Source organism: Bombina bombina, chromosome 1 (genome assembly GCF_027579735.1).
Source record: "Bombina bombina isolate aBomBom1 chromosome 1, aBomBom1.pri, whole genome shotgun sequence".
Lineage (NCBI taxonomy): Eukaryota > Metazoa > Chordata > Amphibia > Anura > Bombinatoridae > Bombina > Bombina bombina.
The window spans coordinates 637,789,199-637,808,521 of record NC_069499.1 but is presented as its reverse complement, the minus strand read 5'-3'; the positions used below and the strand labels follow the sequence as shown (position 1 = coordinate 637,808,521).

The 19,323-nt window shown below is 38.4% G+C and overlaps 1 protein-coding gene across 1 annotated transcript in view; it reads left to right on the top strand.

Moving 5' to 3' along the window:
* Positions 1 to 19,323, top strand: part of TEX11 (testis expressed 11) — an 827,067-nt gene that overhangs the window by 441,971 nt on the left and 365,773 nt on the right. The window contains exon 12 of the mRNA XM_053699074.1: positions 14,572 to 14,657. Within this exon, the coding sequence (XP_053555049.1) occupies positions 14,572 to 14,657 (86 nt within the window). The remainder of the gene's footprint in view (positions 1 to 14,571; positions 14,658 to 19,323) is intronic.

The window sequence follows — 19,323 nt, the reverse complement described above, 5'->3', positions numbered from 1 at the left end:
TCTGGCATTCCTGAGGTCTCATGGGTGGAAAGTGAACGAAAAGAAGAGTTCTCTATCCCCTCTCACAAGAGTTTCCTTCCTGGGAACTCTGATAGATTCTGTAGAAATGAGGATTTACCTGACAGAGGCCAGGTTGTCAAAACTTCTAAATTCCTGCCGTGTTCTTTATTATACTACTCGCCCTTCGGTGGCTCAGTGTATGGAAGTAATCGGCTTAATGGTAGCGGCAATGGACATAATTCCGTTTGCCCGCCTACATCTCAGACCGCTGCAACTCTGCATGCTTAGTCAGTGGAATGGGGATTACACAGATTTGTCCCCTCTACTAAATCTGGATCAAGAGACCAGGGATTCTCTTCTCTGGTGGCTATCTCGGGTCCATCTGTCCAAAGGTTTGACCTTCCGCAGGCTAGATTGGACAATAGTAACAACAGATGCCAGCCTTCTGGGCTGGGGTGCAGTCTGGAACTCTCTGATGGCTCGTGGACTCAGGAGGAGGCACTCCTTCCAATAAACATTCTGGAACTAAGAGCGATATTCAATGCTCTTCAGGCTTGGCCTCAGCTAGCGGCAGTGAGGTTCATCAGATTTCAGTCGGACAACATCACGACTGTAGCCTACATCAACCATCAAGGGGGAACAAGGAGTTCCCTAGCGATGTTGGAGGTTTCAAAGATAATTCAATGGGCAGAGATTCACTCTTGCCATCTATCAGCTATCCATATCCCAGGAGTAGAGAACTGGGAGGCAGAGTGGGAGCTCTATCCGGAGGTGTTTGCACATTTGATTCAACGTTGGGGCAAACCAGAACTGTATCTCATGGCGTCTCACCAGAACGCCAAGCTTCCTTGTTACAGATCCAGGTCCAGGGATCCCAAGGCAGCGCTGATAGATGCTCTAGCAGCGCCTTGGTCCTTCAACCTGGCTTATGTGTTTCCACCGTTTCCTCTGCTCCCTCGTCTGATTGCCAAGATCAAACAGGAGAGAGCATCGGTAATTTTGATAGCACCTGCGTGGCCATGCAGGACTTGGTATGCAGATCTGTTGGACATGTCATCCTTTCCACCATGGACTCTGCCTCTGAGGCAGGACCTTCTACTTCAGGGTCCTTTCAACCATCCAAATCTAATTTCTCTGCGGCTGACTGCTTGGAGATTGAACGCTTGATTTTATCAAAGCGTGGTTTCTCTGAGTCGGTCATTGATACCTTAATACAGGCGCGAAAGCCTGTCACCAGGAAAATCTATCATAAGATATGGTGTAAATATCTTCATTGGTGTGAATCCAAGGGTTACTCATGGAGTAAGGTCAGGATTCCTAGGATATTATCTTTTCTCCAAGAAGGATTGGAGAAGGGTTTGTCAGCTAGTTCCTTAAAAGGACAGATTTCTGCTCTGTCTATTCTTTTGCACAAACGTCTGGCAGAGGTTCCAGACGTGCAGGCGTTTTGTCAGGCTTAAATTTAGTTCTTAAGGTTCTTCAAGGGGTTCCGTTTGCACCTTTGCATTCCATAGATATTAAGCTCTTATCCTGGAAGGTTCTGTTTTTAGTAGCTATCTCCTCGGCTCGAAGAGTTTCAGAGTTATCTGCTTTACAATGTGATTCCCCTTATCTCATTTTTCATGCAGATAAGGTAGTGTTACGTACCAAACCTGTTTTTTTACCTAAGGTGGTATCTAATAAAAATATCAATCAGGAGATTGTTGTACCGTCACTGTGTCCTAATCCTTCTTCAAAGAAGGAACGTCTTTTACACAATCTTGACGTGGTTCGTGCTTTAAAGTTTTATTTACAAGCTACTAAAGATTTTCGTCAAACATCTGCATTGTTTGTTGTCTACTCTGGACAGAGGAGAGGCCAAAAGGCTTCGGCAACCTCTCTTTCTTTTGGCTAAGGAGTATAATACGCTTAGCTTATGAGACTGCTGGCCAGCAGCCTCCTGAAAGGATTACAGCTCATTCTACTAGAGCGGTAGCTTCCACATGGGTTTTTAAAATTTGATACTTTTGCTTCTTCGGAGGCTATTTTTGGGAGAAAGGTCTTGCAGGCAGTGGTGCCTTTCGTTTAAGCGCCTGCCTTGTCCCTCCCTTCATCCGTGTCCTATAGCTTTGGTATTGGTATCCCACAAGTAATGGATGATCCGTGGACTGGATACACCTTACAAGAGAAAACATAATTTATGCTTACCTGATAAATTTATTTCTCTTGTGGTGTATCCAGTCCACGGCCCGCCCTGTCATTTTAAGGCAGGTATTTTTTAACTTTAAACTACAGTCACCACTGCACCCTATAGTTTCTCCTTTCTCTTGCTTGTCTTCGGTCGAATGACTGGTAGTGGCAGTTAGGGGAGGAGCTATATAGACAGCTCTGCTGTGGGTGATCCTCTTGCAGCTTCCTGTTGGGAAGGAGAATATCCCACAAGTAATGGATGATCCGTGGACTGGATACACCACAAGAGAAATAAATTTATCAGGTAAGCATAAATTATGTTTTTTTGTTTTTTGTTTTTCTTTGTTTTTTGTTGTTGTTTTGTTGTTTTCATAGGTTTGTTTTTGTTAATGTATATATTTGAAAATTAGCCACTATAATTATGTCCTTTTCGGGGAAACTGGATAAGGACAATTTACATTTGGGAAAAGTATTCTATTTTGTAATTTGTTTATGTATCTATTTTGATATACTGTTTGTCCTGCGTGACATTGATTATGTTGAGATTATGATATTTTCATTGTTTGGTGTGGCTAAGCTAATAAAAAAAAAAGCATGCCTGGTTATAAAGCAGATGATAGAGGGATCAGATCCAGCCACGGGTTCTGGTTTATTGTGGCCTGCAAAGATATCTTTGTAAGTTAGTAAGTTTGAGGGCTTGCATTTAACTAAAGCTGCTGGTTTCTTTATTTGCACGCCCTTCTAGAACAACTTTATATCTATCAAGTCTAGATAATTTTAAGTAGCCTAGTGGTTATCTGGCCCACCTAGCATGTTTTATTCATATTTTTCACAAATGGGGATAATTTATCTCTACTGATCTCTGTTCTTTGCTGATAGTGTTGGGGTAAGGATGACGCCAGCAGCGTGGCCGTGTGGCCTAAAGTGTTGGATTAAGTTCCAGTCCTTTTGGCAGCAACCTTCATTTTTCTTTCTAGTTGTTGATATTTTTACTTTCATACAATGACTCTGTGTATAGAAGTAAATGGTCTAATGGTGGCTTCCATGGATACTACTTCTTTTGCTCGTATTTCATCTGAGACTTGTACAGTTATGCATACTCGGACAATGGCACGGAAACTTCTCTGACCTCTTTCTGAGGATAGTCTTGACGTCCAGTTGAGAGATTCACTATCCTGGTGGATCTTTTAGGACCTTCTGGCCCAGGGTTCATGTTTCTTGAGACCATCTTGGGAAATTGTTACCACAGATGTCAGCCTGTCGGGTTGGATAGCAGTTTGGTGTTCTTTAAAGGCTCAGGGTCTTTGGACTCGGGCCTCTTTTGAGTTAGTCCGGTTTATCAGATTGTGCAAGCAAAGTATAGAGGCGCCAATGGTGCAGATCAATGGTGATTCAGCAACAACAATACCCCAAAATGCACAGGATACTCACATGTTGTGGAGGCAATCACTTATGCCCATAGAGACAGGCTGGATTTTACAGCAATCCAGCTAGCTGATCCAAGGTAGAATAGCAGATGGGTGGGTGTCAGAGTATTAACACTCTAAAGTAGCATAGCAGATAAAGGTACCATACATAACACTAGGAGTGGGTTTGTAAAAAAGTAAATTTATTAAAATATATAAAAAAGTTTACCACTCATCTCAGTGTTAAAAATGTATATAATACATAAGGAATACATGCGACGCGTTTCTCAGATATACTGTTTCCTCAGGCATGTTTCTAAACAATTCTTTACCTCCTTATATAGGGCTATGCTACTTGAAATCCACCCACATCCCACCCCCAACACTTATCAGGTATCAGACCAATCAAGGACCATCATTTGCGATGACACCGCCCCTACTACAATATAATGCATAAATTCTCTATATATGATCTAGTTACCTATAATATAAGTAAATGAACCTAATGTTTCTTAAATAGTGTATTTATATGTTGATATTTTACAAGAACCTAGCACTTTTATAATGAGCATTTTACAATCTAAGATATTCGTAATTGCTGTAGTCTGATTGGACATCTTAGCCATCAATCATGATGTAATGGGGCAGTACACAGTGAATGCTTGCTGGTACGTCTATTTGGCTGTCAATCAAAAAATGTTTGCGCGCTGAATCACCTATGGCCATTCTAACCAATCCTACATTGTCACTCCGAATACACGCATCCAATTGAGACACTGAGTAGGGGCGCGCCTCTGTTTCTAATGTTACAGGCTGTATGCCGTGATTGACACTCATTAGAGTCTTAAGGAGTGTAATGATTGGTCACAGACAATAGTAAACAAAGCCTCCCATTGGTCCTGCCTATGGTCATGTTAGAGAAGTTATCACTATTGGTCCGTAGTAATGTAAACAACAAAACAATAAGTCCCATTGATAAACCCGATTGATCTAAATCCTATTGCTCCTCAAAAAAGTGTTGACATAATTGAATGCCTTCACCTATTGTGAGTACCCTGTGATCATATTCTATTGGTATACCATAAGAATCCCCATTGATCTGCACCATTGGCGCCCCTTCCGTGTTGTTCTTTCTTTTCAGATACCTTTCTTTTGGAATTGGTTGGAGAGCAGCCCTTCATCTGGTGGGATCCGAATAAACATCACTGTTTCTGTAACAACAGGATTTTTTGGACTGCCGGTTCATATTCATTGCTTTTGGACTCTTATCTGTGGACTTGTTCTCAGGCGTTTGGTGTGGTAATATTCCACGGTCTATTTATTGCACTGATTATATATGTCACTATTGTTATTCATCTACAACTCCTTAGATGCATTATACTAATTATTTTTACTGATAATTGCATATTGGGGCCTATATACCTTTGCCAACATGCTTTCATCTGTTGAAAGGAATCAACGTAGATTAAGTCATCAACAAGGAAATAACTATATAGATTCCTCTTCTATCTCCACACCTAATATCAATGTGGAAAATGTATTCTCTAAATTAGAAGATCTATTGAAAACAGAACATAGACACTGGTGGGACATAGATTGTCTCAAGAAATATAAGGAGAAGAAACAAATACCTAGGGGTTTGAGGCTATTCAAGAATTGTTCTTTTAAAAATGATACTGACCTCCTAGCTAAATGGTATGAAGCCCTGGATGATTGTTCCTTCCACCTTATTGACCTCCTCATCACCCATAGGGAAAAACTAATAGCAGAGGTATCCATTCAGATAGATACAGTGCAGAAGGATTAGAGCCCTTGAAAGAGCACTCTGAATACTCTAAATTAAATACCCAAACCATAAAAGCAGTGGATGAATATCAAATGGAAATCATTGCTATTAAAAATAAGAAATTAAAGAGAGATGAGGAGGATTATAGTAAGGGGCAAGTACATAATTATACTTGTAACAATAAAAGTGATGATTGGACCACAGTATCTTATGGAAAGAACAAGAAAAAATCTACTGGCCAGAATGTGAATCAGGGTAGTAATAACCGTTCTTACAATACTAATAATCATCAAAATTTTGGGCATAGTAGGAACCATCAAAATATGCCAAGTCAGGGGCTAGAATAGACAGCTACCCCAACAAGGTAGCTACACGACCTTCCACCCACAAGGTAATTATACTTCCCCCCAGCAACATAATACACATCACCATTATGACAACCCTAACATGATCCCAGTACATAATAGATTCTCAGCTTTCAATTCTGAGAATAATACGGGACAGTATGGGAATAGTAACAATTCAATTCCACACTTTGAGAATCAGGCCACCACCTCCAATGATGTTTTTTTAGGGACACCCAACCTCGCTCCACTTTGGAGGAGGAATCAGCAGCTGCCCTCCAAACAGCCCCAAAATGGGAAAAAAAGACCATTCCCAAACGGGGACGGAGAGGCAGAGGCAAAACCAAACAAAAAGAGAAATTAGCTACACTTAAAAAGGGGATATATAATTTATCCACACATGTCCTAACCAATGATGAGATAAGGATTTTGGGTAGGGGTCTGTCCTATTGCCCCCCTAACACACATCATTTATTTCATCTTTTTGTAGACCTCAACAAATATACAAGGAAATTGTCATTACAGAGATATTTTGCTCTAAAGTCACTTAGGAAAAACAACATTGAGGGCACACCTATACTTCTTGATAGCTTACCAAATAGAAATACATCTTCAATTGTATATTGTGAACCTGAGCAGCTTACAGAGGAACTTTTTGACTCTGTCATTCACACCTTACTCACACCAGTATCGACTTTTAATCCACCCAAAGAGGATGTTTCATATATAGATTTATTCCAGCAGCTAGTATTGGATGATTGGGAGAAAATTCCCAACCATATTATTGGTAATAAGAAAATATGGCCAAACGAGGAGAGAGCCCTTAGACGCCTGACGGGTGACAAAAATATTGTCATCCGCCAGGCCGATAAAGGTGGGGCGATAGTAATTCAGAATTATTCTGATTATATTGGAGAAGCTGAACGTATCATCCATGACACTAATTACTATAGGAAACTAAGTAAAGACCCTACCTTAATATTTTCTAAAAAACTGGTTAAAATTTTGGAAGATGGTGGTAAAATGGGCATTCTAAGCAAGAAAGAAAAGAGATATTTACTTCCTGATCATCCTGGTGTGCCCTATTACTACCACCTCCCAAAATTGCATAAAGATGCTCTCAAACCACCGGGGCGACCCATTATAGCGGGTATTAACAGCATAACCGATAGGTTAAGTGAATATGTGGACATCTTTTTACAAAGATATGTTCAATATCTCCCTTCTTTTATCAAAGACAGTACAGATTTGTTGCAAAAATTGAGACATATACAGTATAAAAATAACTATATATGGCTGTCCTGCGATGTGGGAGCACTATACTCCAATATCTCACACGAGTGGGGGCTCAAAACCACCTCAATGTTTTTGGATAGGGATATATACATGCCTGACAAACAGAAAGAATACCTGATTACTCTTATAGATTTCATCCTCAAACATAACTATTTCCAATTCTTGGACCAGTTTTATTTACAGACTAAGGGAACGGCCATGGGCACCAGATTTGCCCCCAGCTTTGCCAACCTCTTTATGGGGATTTTCGAAGAAACTTTCATCTATAATACAAAGTGGAGGGGCAATCTGGTGTTCTATGGCCGTTACATAGATGATTTACTGTTTATTTTTGAGGGATCTATTGAAGAGGCACAACATTTTGTTGACTCTCTAAATAATAATAATATGGGTATAGATTTTACATCCAACATACAGATACAAACAATTGAATTTTTGGATTTACTGTTGACATGGGGGACAAATGGAACTATCTGTACCTCCACCTACTTCAAGTCAGTAGACTGTAATAATTTTTTACATTATTCCAGCAATCATTATAACAACTGGAAAATTAATATACCTTACAGCCAATTTTGCCGCATTAGGCGTAACTGTAGTTCCATTAATACGTATGATGAACAGTCCCTCATATTAAAGGATAGGTTTAGGGAAAAAGGCTACCCCAAGAGTTTAATAGAACATGGCTATAATCGAGCAAGACTATTAGACAGAAATACCTTGTTATCTTGTGGGGATAAATCCAAAAAGGAGACAGAAAACACAGGTTTTCAGGGCCAACCCCTATTTGTCACCCAATATAATTCCAACTTTAGGGCAGTCAATAGAACTATAAAAAAGCATTGGTCCATCTTACTCAGAGATCCCATACTGAAAAAAGTGTTGGCCCCCCAACCTAGGGTAGTGTACAGGAGGGCGCCGACTTTGAAACAAAAGTTGGCACCCAGTAAGGTGGTTATGACAAAAAAACACATTAAATACAATAAAAATGGGTCCAGGAATCATGATTATATGATCGGGAGGCACGATAACAACATTGGGACCTATAGATGTGGACATAGACGGTGCCACATGTGCAAATTTATTACACATGGAAAAAAATCTATAATATCCAATGCCACAGGAGAAGAACACCAGATTGCTGAACACCTTACATGTAATTCTGGTTATGTTATTTATGCACTTACATGTGCATGTGGGGTCCAGTACATTGGACGCACCTCTAGGAAGGTGCGACTGAGATGGGGGGAACATAAAAGGAATGTAATCAAAAATTCGACTAAACATAGTGTCTCCAGGCACAATTGTACTAAAAGTATGCAAGGTGGATGCCAATTTAGTATTAAACCTTTAGAAAGTATCCCCAGTAGTCATCATTACAATAGATTCACCCGCCTGAGACAAAGGAAAACGTATTGGATATTTAAATTCCAAACGCTTTTTCCTACGGGGCTCAATGAAGTCATTGACTTCATAGCATTTGTCTAGCTCTACTCTATGGTCTTTGCCCAGTTTATCTCCCGTCCGTCTGTCCAAGTAGGGACTTAAGTAGTTTGGCCCTTTTAAGTGTATATTGGATCTTCACCACCAAAGGTTTCCCTGGATGGGTACAGCCCATTTCCACTCAGTAAACTAAATATTTAACTATGGGTCATATGACCTAAGACTGGACCTTTTACATACCCATCTGGCCGTTCAATCTTTAGTCAGTTTTGAATATAATATATTTATAGATACTAGAAATCCTTGCACTAGTGCCATTATAACTTGTTAGATTTTTCATTATATGTTTTGACACACACCCATACTTTATATAAGGGAGTCTTTATTTAGTAATGTTATGTATCTACACATTATTTATTCAGTTTGTTTTATTTTTTATATATAGGAAACATTATTTCACAAGCCCTCTTTCACATATTATATAACTATTAAATTACATTTATTTCCTACACTATATTGCACGTTATTCAGAATTACACTGAGGAATAAGGTAATAGGCTTATACAATGATCACTTTAGTATTTCAACCTTAAATTTGCACTTTGTTGTTTCACTTAATAATCATCATATATACCCCTCACAGCACTATCAGCATAAATTCACTAGTCTTTTACTGCATATACATTTCTATTGTTTCATATATATATACACTCAGTGTCTATACACTTGACACACCATTAACATAGTAACTTTTATATATTAATAATTTAGCATTCCTATTATGCTACCACTTACATTGGTGCATTACTATGTAACTTGTTATAGCGATCGCATCAACACTTTTTTGCGGAGCAATAGGATTTAGATCAATCGGGTTTATCAATGGGACTTATTGTTTTGTTGTTTACATTACTACGGACCAATAGTGATAACTTCTCTAACATGACCATAGGCAGGACCAATGGGAGGCTTTGTTTACTATTGTCCGTGACCAATCATTACACTCCTTAAGACTCTAATGAGTGTCAATCACGGCATACAGCCTGTAACATTAGAAACAGAGGCGCGCCCCTACTCAGTGTCTCGATTGGATGTGTGTATTCGGAGTGACAATGTAGGATTGGTTAGAATGGCCGTAGGTGATTCAGTGCGCAAACATTTTTTGATTGACAGCCAAATAGACGTACCAGCAAGCATTCACTGTGTACTGCCACATTACATCATGATTGATGGCTAAGATATCCAAAAAGACTGTCCCTTTAAAGTTTTTTTTAGCCAATATTCTAAAGTTGAATTGCATCAATTTAAAAATGTTTGGAGTTAGCTCTGCTTTATAAATTGTTTTACTATACTCATGAAACGTGTGCTGAATTACAAGTGGAGTGCAAAAATATCAGCGCTTTTATTTTTTGTGCTCAGGACTTACATTTCAAAGGAAAACTGGGAAATTTTTAGTTTGGCAAGGATGTTAAATTGTGTACTGTATATTTTTCTTTACTCTCTTGTTTTTTAGTCTCTGTATGCACTGTCGGTATCTGGAACATGCATTGCCTTCTAGAAGGACTCCCTGCTAGAAGTTTATTTCTGTTATCAATACTACTGTCCTTATTTGGAAAATGCTGTTTTTGTTTAAATGCCAGTGATCTAGGAGCCATCGATTGCACCCATATGGCTTTCAAGTGTTCAAGCCAAGAAACTATTTTTAATTAGCATAAATGCTTTCAATCAATGTGCATGTAGTCTGAGATTCTGATGTGCATAATGATTACATATTTGTCTATGCTTTGTTGTTTAACTTCTTTCCTTATGCCTTGCGCTAAAAAAATCGTTTTTTGTTTTTTTTGTCTTCACATTTTTCTAATCTGCATTCACGTATGGGGTTTAATGTTTAGTTGCTCATGTCAATCGCTAGTAATCAGAACCATCAGAGTACAATTACCACCTGGCCCATAGGTCCAGATGTCTCCTTGAGTGCACTGTTGGTGTTCTTCAATATAGTTTTGGTGTCTGGACCATTTTGGATAAACATTACAGTAGGTCTCACAGAAGGTTAACATCACCACCAGCAGGTAAGGCTCTACCTGATGGTGATATGACATGGCTGTTCAGTAGCTGCAACCCTTTTTAGAATTTCTTAGATAATTAAAGGGACATTCCAGCCAAAATTGGAATCCACATGGATGTATTTCAGTTTTGAATAGAATAATTTTTGTAATATACAGTACATGTATTAGCAAAAATGCTTCAAATAAAACCTATAGCTGTTTCAAAAGTGTATTTAAGTATGCACTGTGCACCAGCATTTTAAACACAGCACTGGCTCAGGGTAATAGCTCAATTTGTTAAATGCTGACATGATACAAGCCCCACTGGTGCTATGAGCAGCTGCAGTATTTAAAATGCTGGTGCACTGAGAATATCTAGCTATGCTTCACATGCATGTGCTGAGAAAAATGTTAAAATTCAAACAGTACTAATTTTTACTAGAAGCATTTTTGCCAATACATGTTTATTGTAAGTATGTTTCTATTCAAAGATGTAATTCATCTATGTGCATTTAAATTCTGACTGTAATTTCCCTTTAACAACTCTAATGCCTTTAACACTTGACAACTGTAGATAGAAATAAAAGTGGAATTTGAAATTCACAGGATTGTATTTCGTATTCCATTAGAAGCAGTTTGCAATGCTCCTATATTTGCTCCTGCAACAAGCTAAAACAGCTTATGTGAAGACTTTTCTCATGCACGTGACATGCTGCAGCCACAGTGGTAGACTAAGTACGCGTGAAAGGTCAAAAATTAAACGTGCATAGGTGCGTTTCAATTTGAAATAAGTATTTTTTGCAATATACTTCCATAAGCAAAAATGCTTTAAATAAAAGTTATTACTGGTTTTCTGCGGCATGTGCACATATCCTGTGAGGGCCTGTGCACCACTATACATACATCACACTTTCTGAGAGAGCTGTTGGTGGTGTGTATTGCTTCTGAAGATGTCATTTGTGTCCTACAAGCCATTGCTGACTCTCTGAGAAAGTATGGTGTTAGGTGCACGAGCCCTCACAGGATATGTGAGTATGCCGCAGGAAAACTATAATAACTTAGCAGAAGCATTTTTGTTAATGGAAGTATATTGCAAAAATGCTTCAATTTCAAATTGAAATGCACCCCTTCATATTTCATTTTTGACCTTTCTATCCCTTTAAGTCACCATCTTGCAAGCATGTACAGTAGACAACTTTTTTGTTGTCAAATCACCCACTTCCTCTGTCTTCCCCAACTCATTCTAAATGAAATAATGTACCTCAATGACCTAGTTTTATTCATTTAGTCAACTTTTTTGACTACAAAGATTTAGTCAAATCTTTTCTGCCATCAAAATCTATGTTTTCCAGAACTGATACTAATCAAGACCAGAAAAACAAAAAACACAGACATGCACACAAACCTAACACATACATTTTGGAACTTTAAACATAGATAGGTGCCACTTGTCTTGTGGATTGTGAAAAATGCAAGTAAGAGTGCAGTATGAATGATAATGCAATGCAGCCACAACCATTTACAGGTAGCCCTCTGCTTATGCTGGGATTCTGTTCCTGATGGAACTAATGCAAAAAGAATCAACTGATTTATATAATGTAAGTTAGTGGAAAGTAACAGCTGTATATTTCATGCCCCTTTCAAAATTTACATATATAATATAATAGTCATCTTTAAACTTCTGAAATGCATACCATAAATGTAAAAAGAATTGCTGTGATAAAATGTAAAACTATTGGCGATATAAGTATATAACTGCATACTATAAATGAACTGCTTTCATAACACTAAGAGCCAGATTACAAGTAGAGTGGTATTTAACGCTCTCGCTCGAGCGCTAACTCTGCTAGAAGTAAGCTTTTTTTGTGCGTGTTGGGTAGCGCTCATATTACCTGATGCGTGTAAAAAGCCGAACTTAGCATATCGCACACGCGATTACATATTCCCCCATAGAACTCAATGAAGCAAAAAAAATGGGGTGAAAAAAACTATTTAGACTTATATGTATGTACTGTATCTCTATGTTAAAGCCCTTTGCCTTTCTTTTTTTTCTTCTTCTAACACCTGAGACCTTGTATCTTTGAGCCCTTATAACTTTTTTTTGTGCAATTTGTTTTTTGAATATTTTTATTAGATATTGTTATTAAGAGTGTAACTGTACTTTTAAATGTATGTTTAATGTGTTTTGTGACACTTTTTTGTTTTAACAAGATGTCTGAGGACGCGGTAATCATTCTAGCGTAAATCGCAATTGTGTTCAAGCAATCGCGTTGACTTCCAACTTGTAATATGAGCGGTAAACCCGACACGCAAAAACTCCCGAGATAAACCCCTTTTCCTCAGGCATAATTGTTAACTTGCCACTGGTAACCTGGTCCTAAGTAGCAAAATGCTATCCCTTTAAGTGCAAAATCTTTTCAAATTACTGTGCAAAAGGAATGTCTTAATAGTCTCTCACATTTCCAGTATTCCTGTGCTCTGGAAGTTTATCCTCTCAAAGGAGAGTTTGCATAAAGTGAAATTTGTATTTTTCTTATGCTCCACTTTTGTGTGTATACAAGCAATGCAGTAAGGTTTGTTACTGTGAACTGATGTACAGCAAACCATTGTAACATTAAAACTGCCTGAAAAAGAATAGCCTTGTAGTCAGATGAATAGTAAAAATACTTGAAGCTTTATTGTAACTCATAGAGTAAAACACACCAATGCCGTGTACAAAAATAATTCACAGGAACATCAGATACTACGCTTTTCGGCAGGTGCCGTAATCATAGATCTGATTAAACACAATACATTGCTGGCTTTAATAATCAAACCTTCACAGCTATTGGTGGAAAATCATTTGGGATCAGTGGTTGCATTTCCTGTGTTATGCTCAGTGAAACAGGAAACCGTTAGCCGAAGCATCACTAACATTGGACAGCTTATATAGAGAGGATTTGTTCTCTGTTTTAACTGCCTGTAATTCAGACTTCTTGGGGTTGATTACAGAGGATCACAAACCAAATGGTGATTTTTCAGGTTTAGTGGTTCCATCTCAGGTTGAAAGGACGGTATGTTTATTAAACCCATTTTACATTGTGTAGTGATCCATAAAGGTGACGTGTACAATTAACCTGTTGTGTCCTAGAACCATAAACCCATGTAGGGATTTGAACAGGGGCATTATCAGTATAGTTGGCATATGTATTTAAGTTATTGATTTCATTTATTTGTTTTAAAGTGCTTATTATTAATATTTTAATTGATTGAGCAGGAACAATTTGTATCTGTTTGTTGTCATTGCATCCTACCATCAATCAATGTGGCATCTATTAATTTAAATGTGCTTTTCTCCAAATGCAAAATAAATGTTTCATTAAAAAACTTTTAGGGGCATATTTATCAAGCTCTGTATGCTTTAAAGACTCCATAACTTGTCCGCCTGCTCTGAGGCCGCAGACAGAAATCAACCCGATCGAAAACGATCGGGTTGATTGACACCCCCTGCTAGCGGCCGCAAATCTGCAGGGGGTGGCATTGCACCAGCAGTTCACAAGAACTGCTGGTGCAATGATAAATGCAGACAGCATATGCTGTCTGCATTTATCAATGTGCGGCGGACATGATACGCTACTTTGTATCATGTCCGCTCGCACATTGATAAATATGCCCCTTAGCATGATCAGTAATAAGTTGAAAGTGTGGTACGTAGTTTACTAAGTACTTTCAGCTCTTGAATTTGATAAGTGAAAAATGGCCCTGTAAATGTGTTCTTAAATATCGAGAATTTGAATTGTGATGAGAAAAACAGGACTGTCACAAGTATAAGACCATTTTCAGCAAAACAATAATGATAAAAAGTGCTACCAATAAACAATGAAAAGGTCAGATTGTGACATACAAAACGGCTGATCGGCATACCAATAATTATCAAACAACAGACTGCGATAAACCCCTATTTATTGATCAGATCAAGTTAGATTTTGATACTAATCTTGCAGTAATATTTATTTATTATATAGTAATATTTATTTATAGTTTACACAAGCTTCCTATCATTTATATACAAAATAAACAGTTGTTTTTCTTTTCTGTTATAGGTCATTACACAGGAAAGCAGATGACTTCAGAGACCTTAACACGTTTACATCTTATTTTGTGGGACTGCGCAGCCAAAAGCTATGAGGTTTACTTAAACATAGTGAATAGTAACCTTGATCTGAGCATCTATTGTTTATCCAATGTAATTAGATAATGCATGAAAGAATGATATGTAAGCTAAAACACCATATGCAGGGACATCCACGGAATTTCTTCTGATGTTGTTATGATAATAGCCTATTAAAAAAAAGGTGCAATGGTATTTGTACCCCAAAAACATAGAATAATCACTTAAAATAGCTCTGGTTGGTCATAAGGCAGCGCTGCGGAATCTGTTGGCGCTCTAGAAATAACCGATAATAATAATAAGGCAACACTGGATATAAATCTGTTGCATGTGCCCCCAAAGTACAGTATAATTAGCATAAGACAATGCAGACATACATTATAAGTAAAAAATATGTATTGGTAACAATTGTGAAACAAAAATAAAGCGAAACATACAATCATCAAAAATGATCAATAAATCAGTATTAAAAGGGCCAGTGTAGTTACGTGTTAGAATAACTTTATCCAAGGAATAATGTCAAAGATTTACAAAACATAATATTAACATTAAAACAAATAAATAGTAAGTTTTATTTTTTTGCCTAAAAGTATCCTGCTCAAGTGTGTCTGTTGTGTGATAGTGGGACAAGATCTACTCCTGACACGCCCCCTTCCAATCGGATGTAATATGCAAAAGATTAGCAAGTAACATATTGCTGAGAGAGCTAGCCAATACCATAAGTATGTGAGATATTGCTGAGAGACCAAGTCAGTAAGATAAGCATGTAATATATTGCTGAGCGAGCTAGTCAGTAAGATAAGCTTGTGAGATATTGCTGAGAGAGCTAGTCAGTGAGATAAGCATGTGAGATATTGCTGAGAGAGCAAGTCAGTAAGATAAGCATGTGAGATATTGCTGAGCGAGCTAGTCAGTAAGATACGCATGTGAGATATTGCTGAGAGAGCAAGTCAGTAAGATAAGCATCTGAGATATTGCTGAATGCTAGTCAGTAAGATAAGCATGTGAGATATTGCTGAGAGAGCAAGTCAGTAAGATAAGCATGTGATATATTGCTGAGCAAGTCAGTAAGATACACATGTGAGATATTGCTGAGAGAGCAAGTCAGTAAGATAAGCATGTGGGATATTGCTGAGAGCTAGTCAGTAAGATAAGCATGTGAGATATTGCTGAGAGAGCTATTCAGTAAGATATGCATGTGAGATATTGCGGAGCGAGCTAGTCAGTAAGGTAAGCATGTGAGATATTGCTGAGCGAGGTAGTCAGTAAGATAAGCATGTGAGATATTGCTGAGAGAGCAAGTCAGTAAGATAAGCATGTAAGATATTGCTGAGAGAGCTAGTCAGTAAGATAAGCATGTGAGATATTGCTGAGCGAGCTAGTCAGTAAGGTAAGCATGTGAGATATTGCTGAGCGAGCTAGTCAGTAAGATAAGCATGTGAGATATTGCTGAGAGAACAAGTCAGTAAGATAAGCACGTGATATATTGCTGAGAAAGTCAGTAAGATACACATGTGAGATATTGCTGAGAGAGCAAATCAGTAAGATAAGCATATGGGATATTGCTGAGAGAGGTAGTCAGTAAGATAAGCATGTGAGATATTGCTGAGAGAGCAAGTCAGTAAGATAAGCATGTAAGATATTGCTGAGAGAGCTAGTCAGTAAGATAAGCATGTGAGATATTGCTGAGCGAGCTAGTCAGTAAGGTAAGCATGTGAGATATTGCTGAGCGAGCAAGTCAGTAAGATATGCATGTAAGATATTGCTGAGAGAGCTAGTCAGTAAGATAAGCATGTGAGATATTGCTGAGCGAGCTAGTCAGTAAGGTAAGCATGTGAGATATTGCTGAGAGAGCAAGTCAGTAAGATAAGCATCTGAGATATTGCTGAATGCTAGTCAGTAAGATAAGCATGTGAGATATTGCTGAGAGAGCAAGTCAATAAGATAAGCATGTGATATATTGCTGAGCAAGTCAGTAAGATACACATGTGAGATATTGCTGAGAGAGCAAGTCAGTAAGATAAGCATGTGGGATATTGCTGAGAGCTAGTCAGTAAGATAAGCATGTGAGATATTGCTGAGAGAGCTTTTCAGTAAGATATGTGAGATATTGCGGAGCAAGCTAGTCAGTAAGATAAGCATGTGAGATATTGCTGAGCGAGGTAGTCAGTAAGATAAGCATGTGAGATATTGCTGAGAGAGCAAGTCAGTAAGATAAGCATGTAAGATATTGCTGAGAGAGCTAGTCAGTAAGATAAGCATGTGAGATATTGCTGAGCGAGCTAGTCAGTAAGGTAAGCATGTGAGATATTGCTGAGCGAGCTAGTCAGTAAGATAAGCTTGTGAGATATTGCTGAGAGAGCTAGTCAGTAAGATAAGCATGTGAGATATTGCTGAGCGAGCAAGTCAGTAAGATAAGCATGTGAGATATTGCTGAGAGAACAAGTCAGTAAGATAAGCATGTGAGATATTGCTGAGAAAGCTAGCCAATACCATAAGCATGTGAGATATTGCTGAGAGAACAAGTCAGTAAGATAAGCACGTGATATATCGCTGAGCGAGCTAGTCAGTAAGATAAGCTTGTGAGATATTGCTGAGAGAGCAAGTCAGTAAGATAAGCATCTGAGATATTGCTGAATGCTAGTCAGTAAGATAAGCATGTGAGATATTGCTGAGAGAGCAAGTCAGTAAGATAAGCATGTGATATATTGCTGAGCAAGTCAGTAAGATACACATGTGAGATATTGCTGAGAGAGCAAGTAAGTAAGATAAGCATGTGGGATATTGCTGAGAGCTAGTCAGTAAGATAAGCATGTGAGATATTGCTGAGAGAGCTATTCAGTAAGATATGCATGTGAGATATTGCGGAGCGAGCTAGTCAGTAAGGTAAGCATGTGAGATATTGCTGAGCGAGGTAGTCAGTAAGATAAGCATGTGAGATATTGCTGAGAGAGCAAGTCAGTAAGATAAGCATGTAAGATATTGCTGAGAGAGCTAGTCAGTAAGATAAGCATGTGAGATATTGCTGAGCGAGCTAGTCAGTAAGGTAAGCATGTGAGATATTGCTGAGCGAGCTAGTCAGTAAGATAAGCTTGTGAGATATTGCTGAGAGAGCTAGTCAGTAAGATAAGCATGTGAGATATTGCTGAGCGAGCAAGTCAGTAAGATAAGCATGTGAGATATTGCTGAGAGAACAAGTCAGTAAGATAAGCATGTGAGATATTGCTGAGAAAGCTAGCCAATACCATAAGCATGTGAGATATTGCTGAGAGAACAAGTCAGTAAGATAAGCATGTGATATATCGCTGAGCGAGCTAGTCAGTAAGATAAGCTTGTGAGATATTGCTGAGAGAGCTAGTCAGTAAGATAAGCATGTGAGATATTGCTGAGAGAGCAAGTCAGTAAGATAAGCATGTGAGATATAGCTGAGAGAGCAAGTCAGTAAGATAAGCATGTGAAAATATTGCAGAAAGAGCTAGTCAGTGAGATAAGCATGTGAGATATTGCTGAGAGAGCTAGTCAGTAAGATAAGCATGTGATATATTGCTGAGCGAGCTAATCAGTAAGATACGCATGTGAGATACTGCTGAGAGAGCTAGTCAGTAAGATATGCATGTGAGATATTGCTGAGCGAGCTAGTCAGTAAGATAAACATGTGAGATATTGCTGAGAGAGCTATTCAGTAAGGTAAGCATGTGAAATATTGTTGAGAGAGCTAGTCAGTAAGATAAGCATGTGAGATATTTCTGAGAGAGCAGTTTCAGTAAGATAAGCTTGTGAGATATTGCTGAGAGAGCTAGTTAGTAAGATACGCATGTGAGATATTGCTTAGAGAGCTAGTTAGTAAGATAAGAATGTGAGATATTGCTGAGCAAGCTAGTCAGTAAGATAAGCATGTGAGATATTTCTGAACCAGATAGTCAGTAAGATAAGAATGTGAGATATTGCTGAGAGAGCTAGTCAGTAAGATAAGCTTGTGAGATATTGCTGAGAGAGCTAGTCAATAAGATAAGCATGTGAGATATTGCTGAGAGAGCAAGTCAGTAAGATAAGCATGTGAGATATTACTGAGCGACCAAGTCAATAAGATACGCATCTGAGATATTGCTGAGAGAGCAAGTAAGTAAGATAAGCATGTGAGATATTGCTGAGCGAGCTAGTCAGTAAGATAAGCATGGGAGATATTGCTGAGAGAGCTAGTCAGTAAGATAAGCATGTGAGATATTGCTGAGCGAGCTAGTCAGTAAGATACACATGTCAGATATTGCTGAGAGAGCAAGTCAGTAAGATAAGCATGTGAGATATTGCTGAGAGAGCTAGTCAGTAAGATAAGCATGTGAGATATTACTGAGCGAGCTAGTCAGTAAGGTAAGCATGTTAGATATTGCTGAGCGAGCTAGTCAGTAAGGTAAGCATGTGAGATATTGCTGAGCGAGCTAGTCAGTAAGATAAGCTTTTGAGATATTGCTGAGAGAGCAAGTCAGTAAGATAAGCATGTGAGATATTGCTGAGAGAGTAAGTCAGTAAGATAAGCATGTGAGAAATTGCTGAGAGAGTTAGTCAGTAAGATAAGCATGTGAGATATTGCTGAGAGAGCTAGTTAGTAAGATAAACATGTGAGATATTGCTGAGAGAGCTAGTCAGTAAGGTAAGCATGTGAAATATTGTTGAGAGAGCTAGTCAG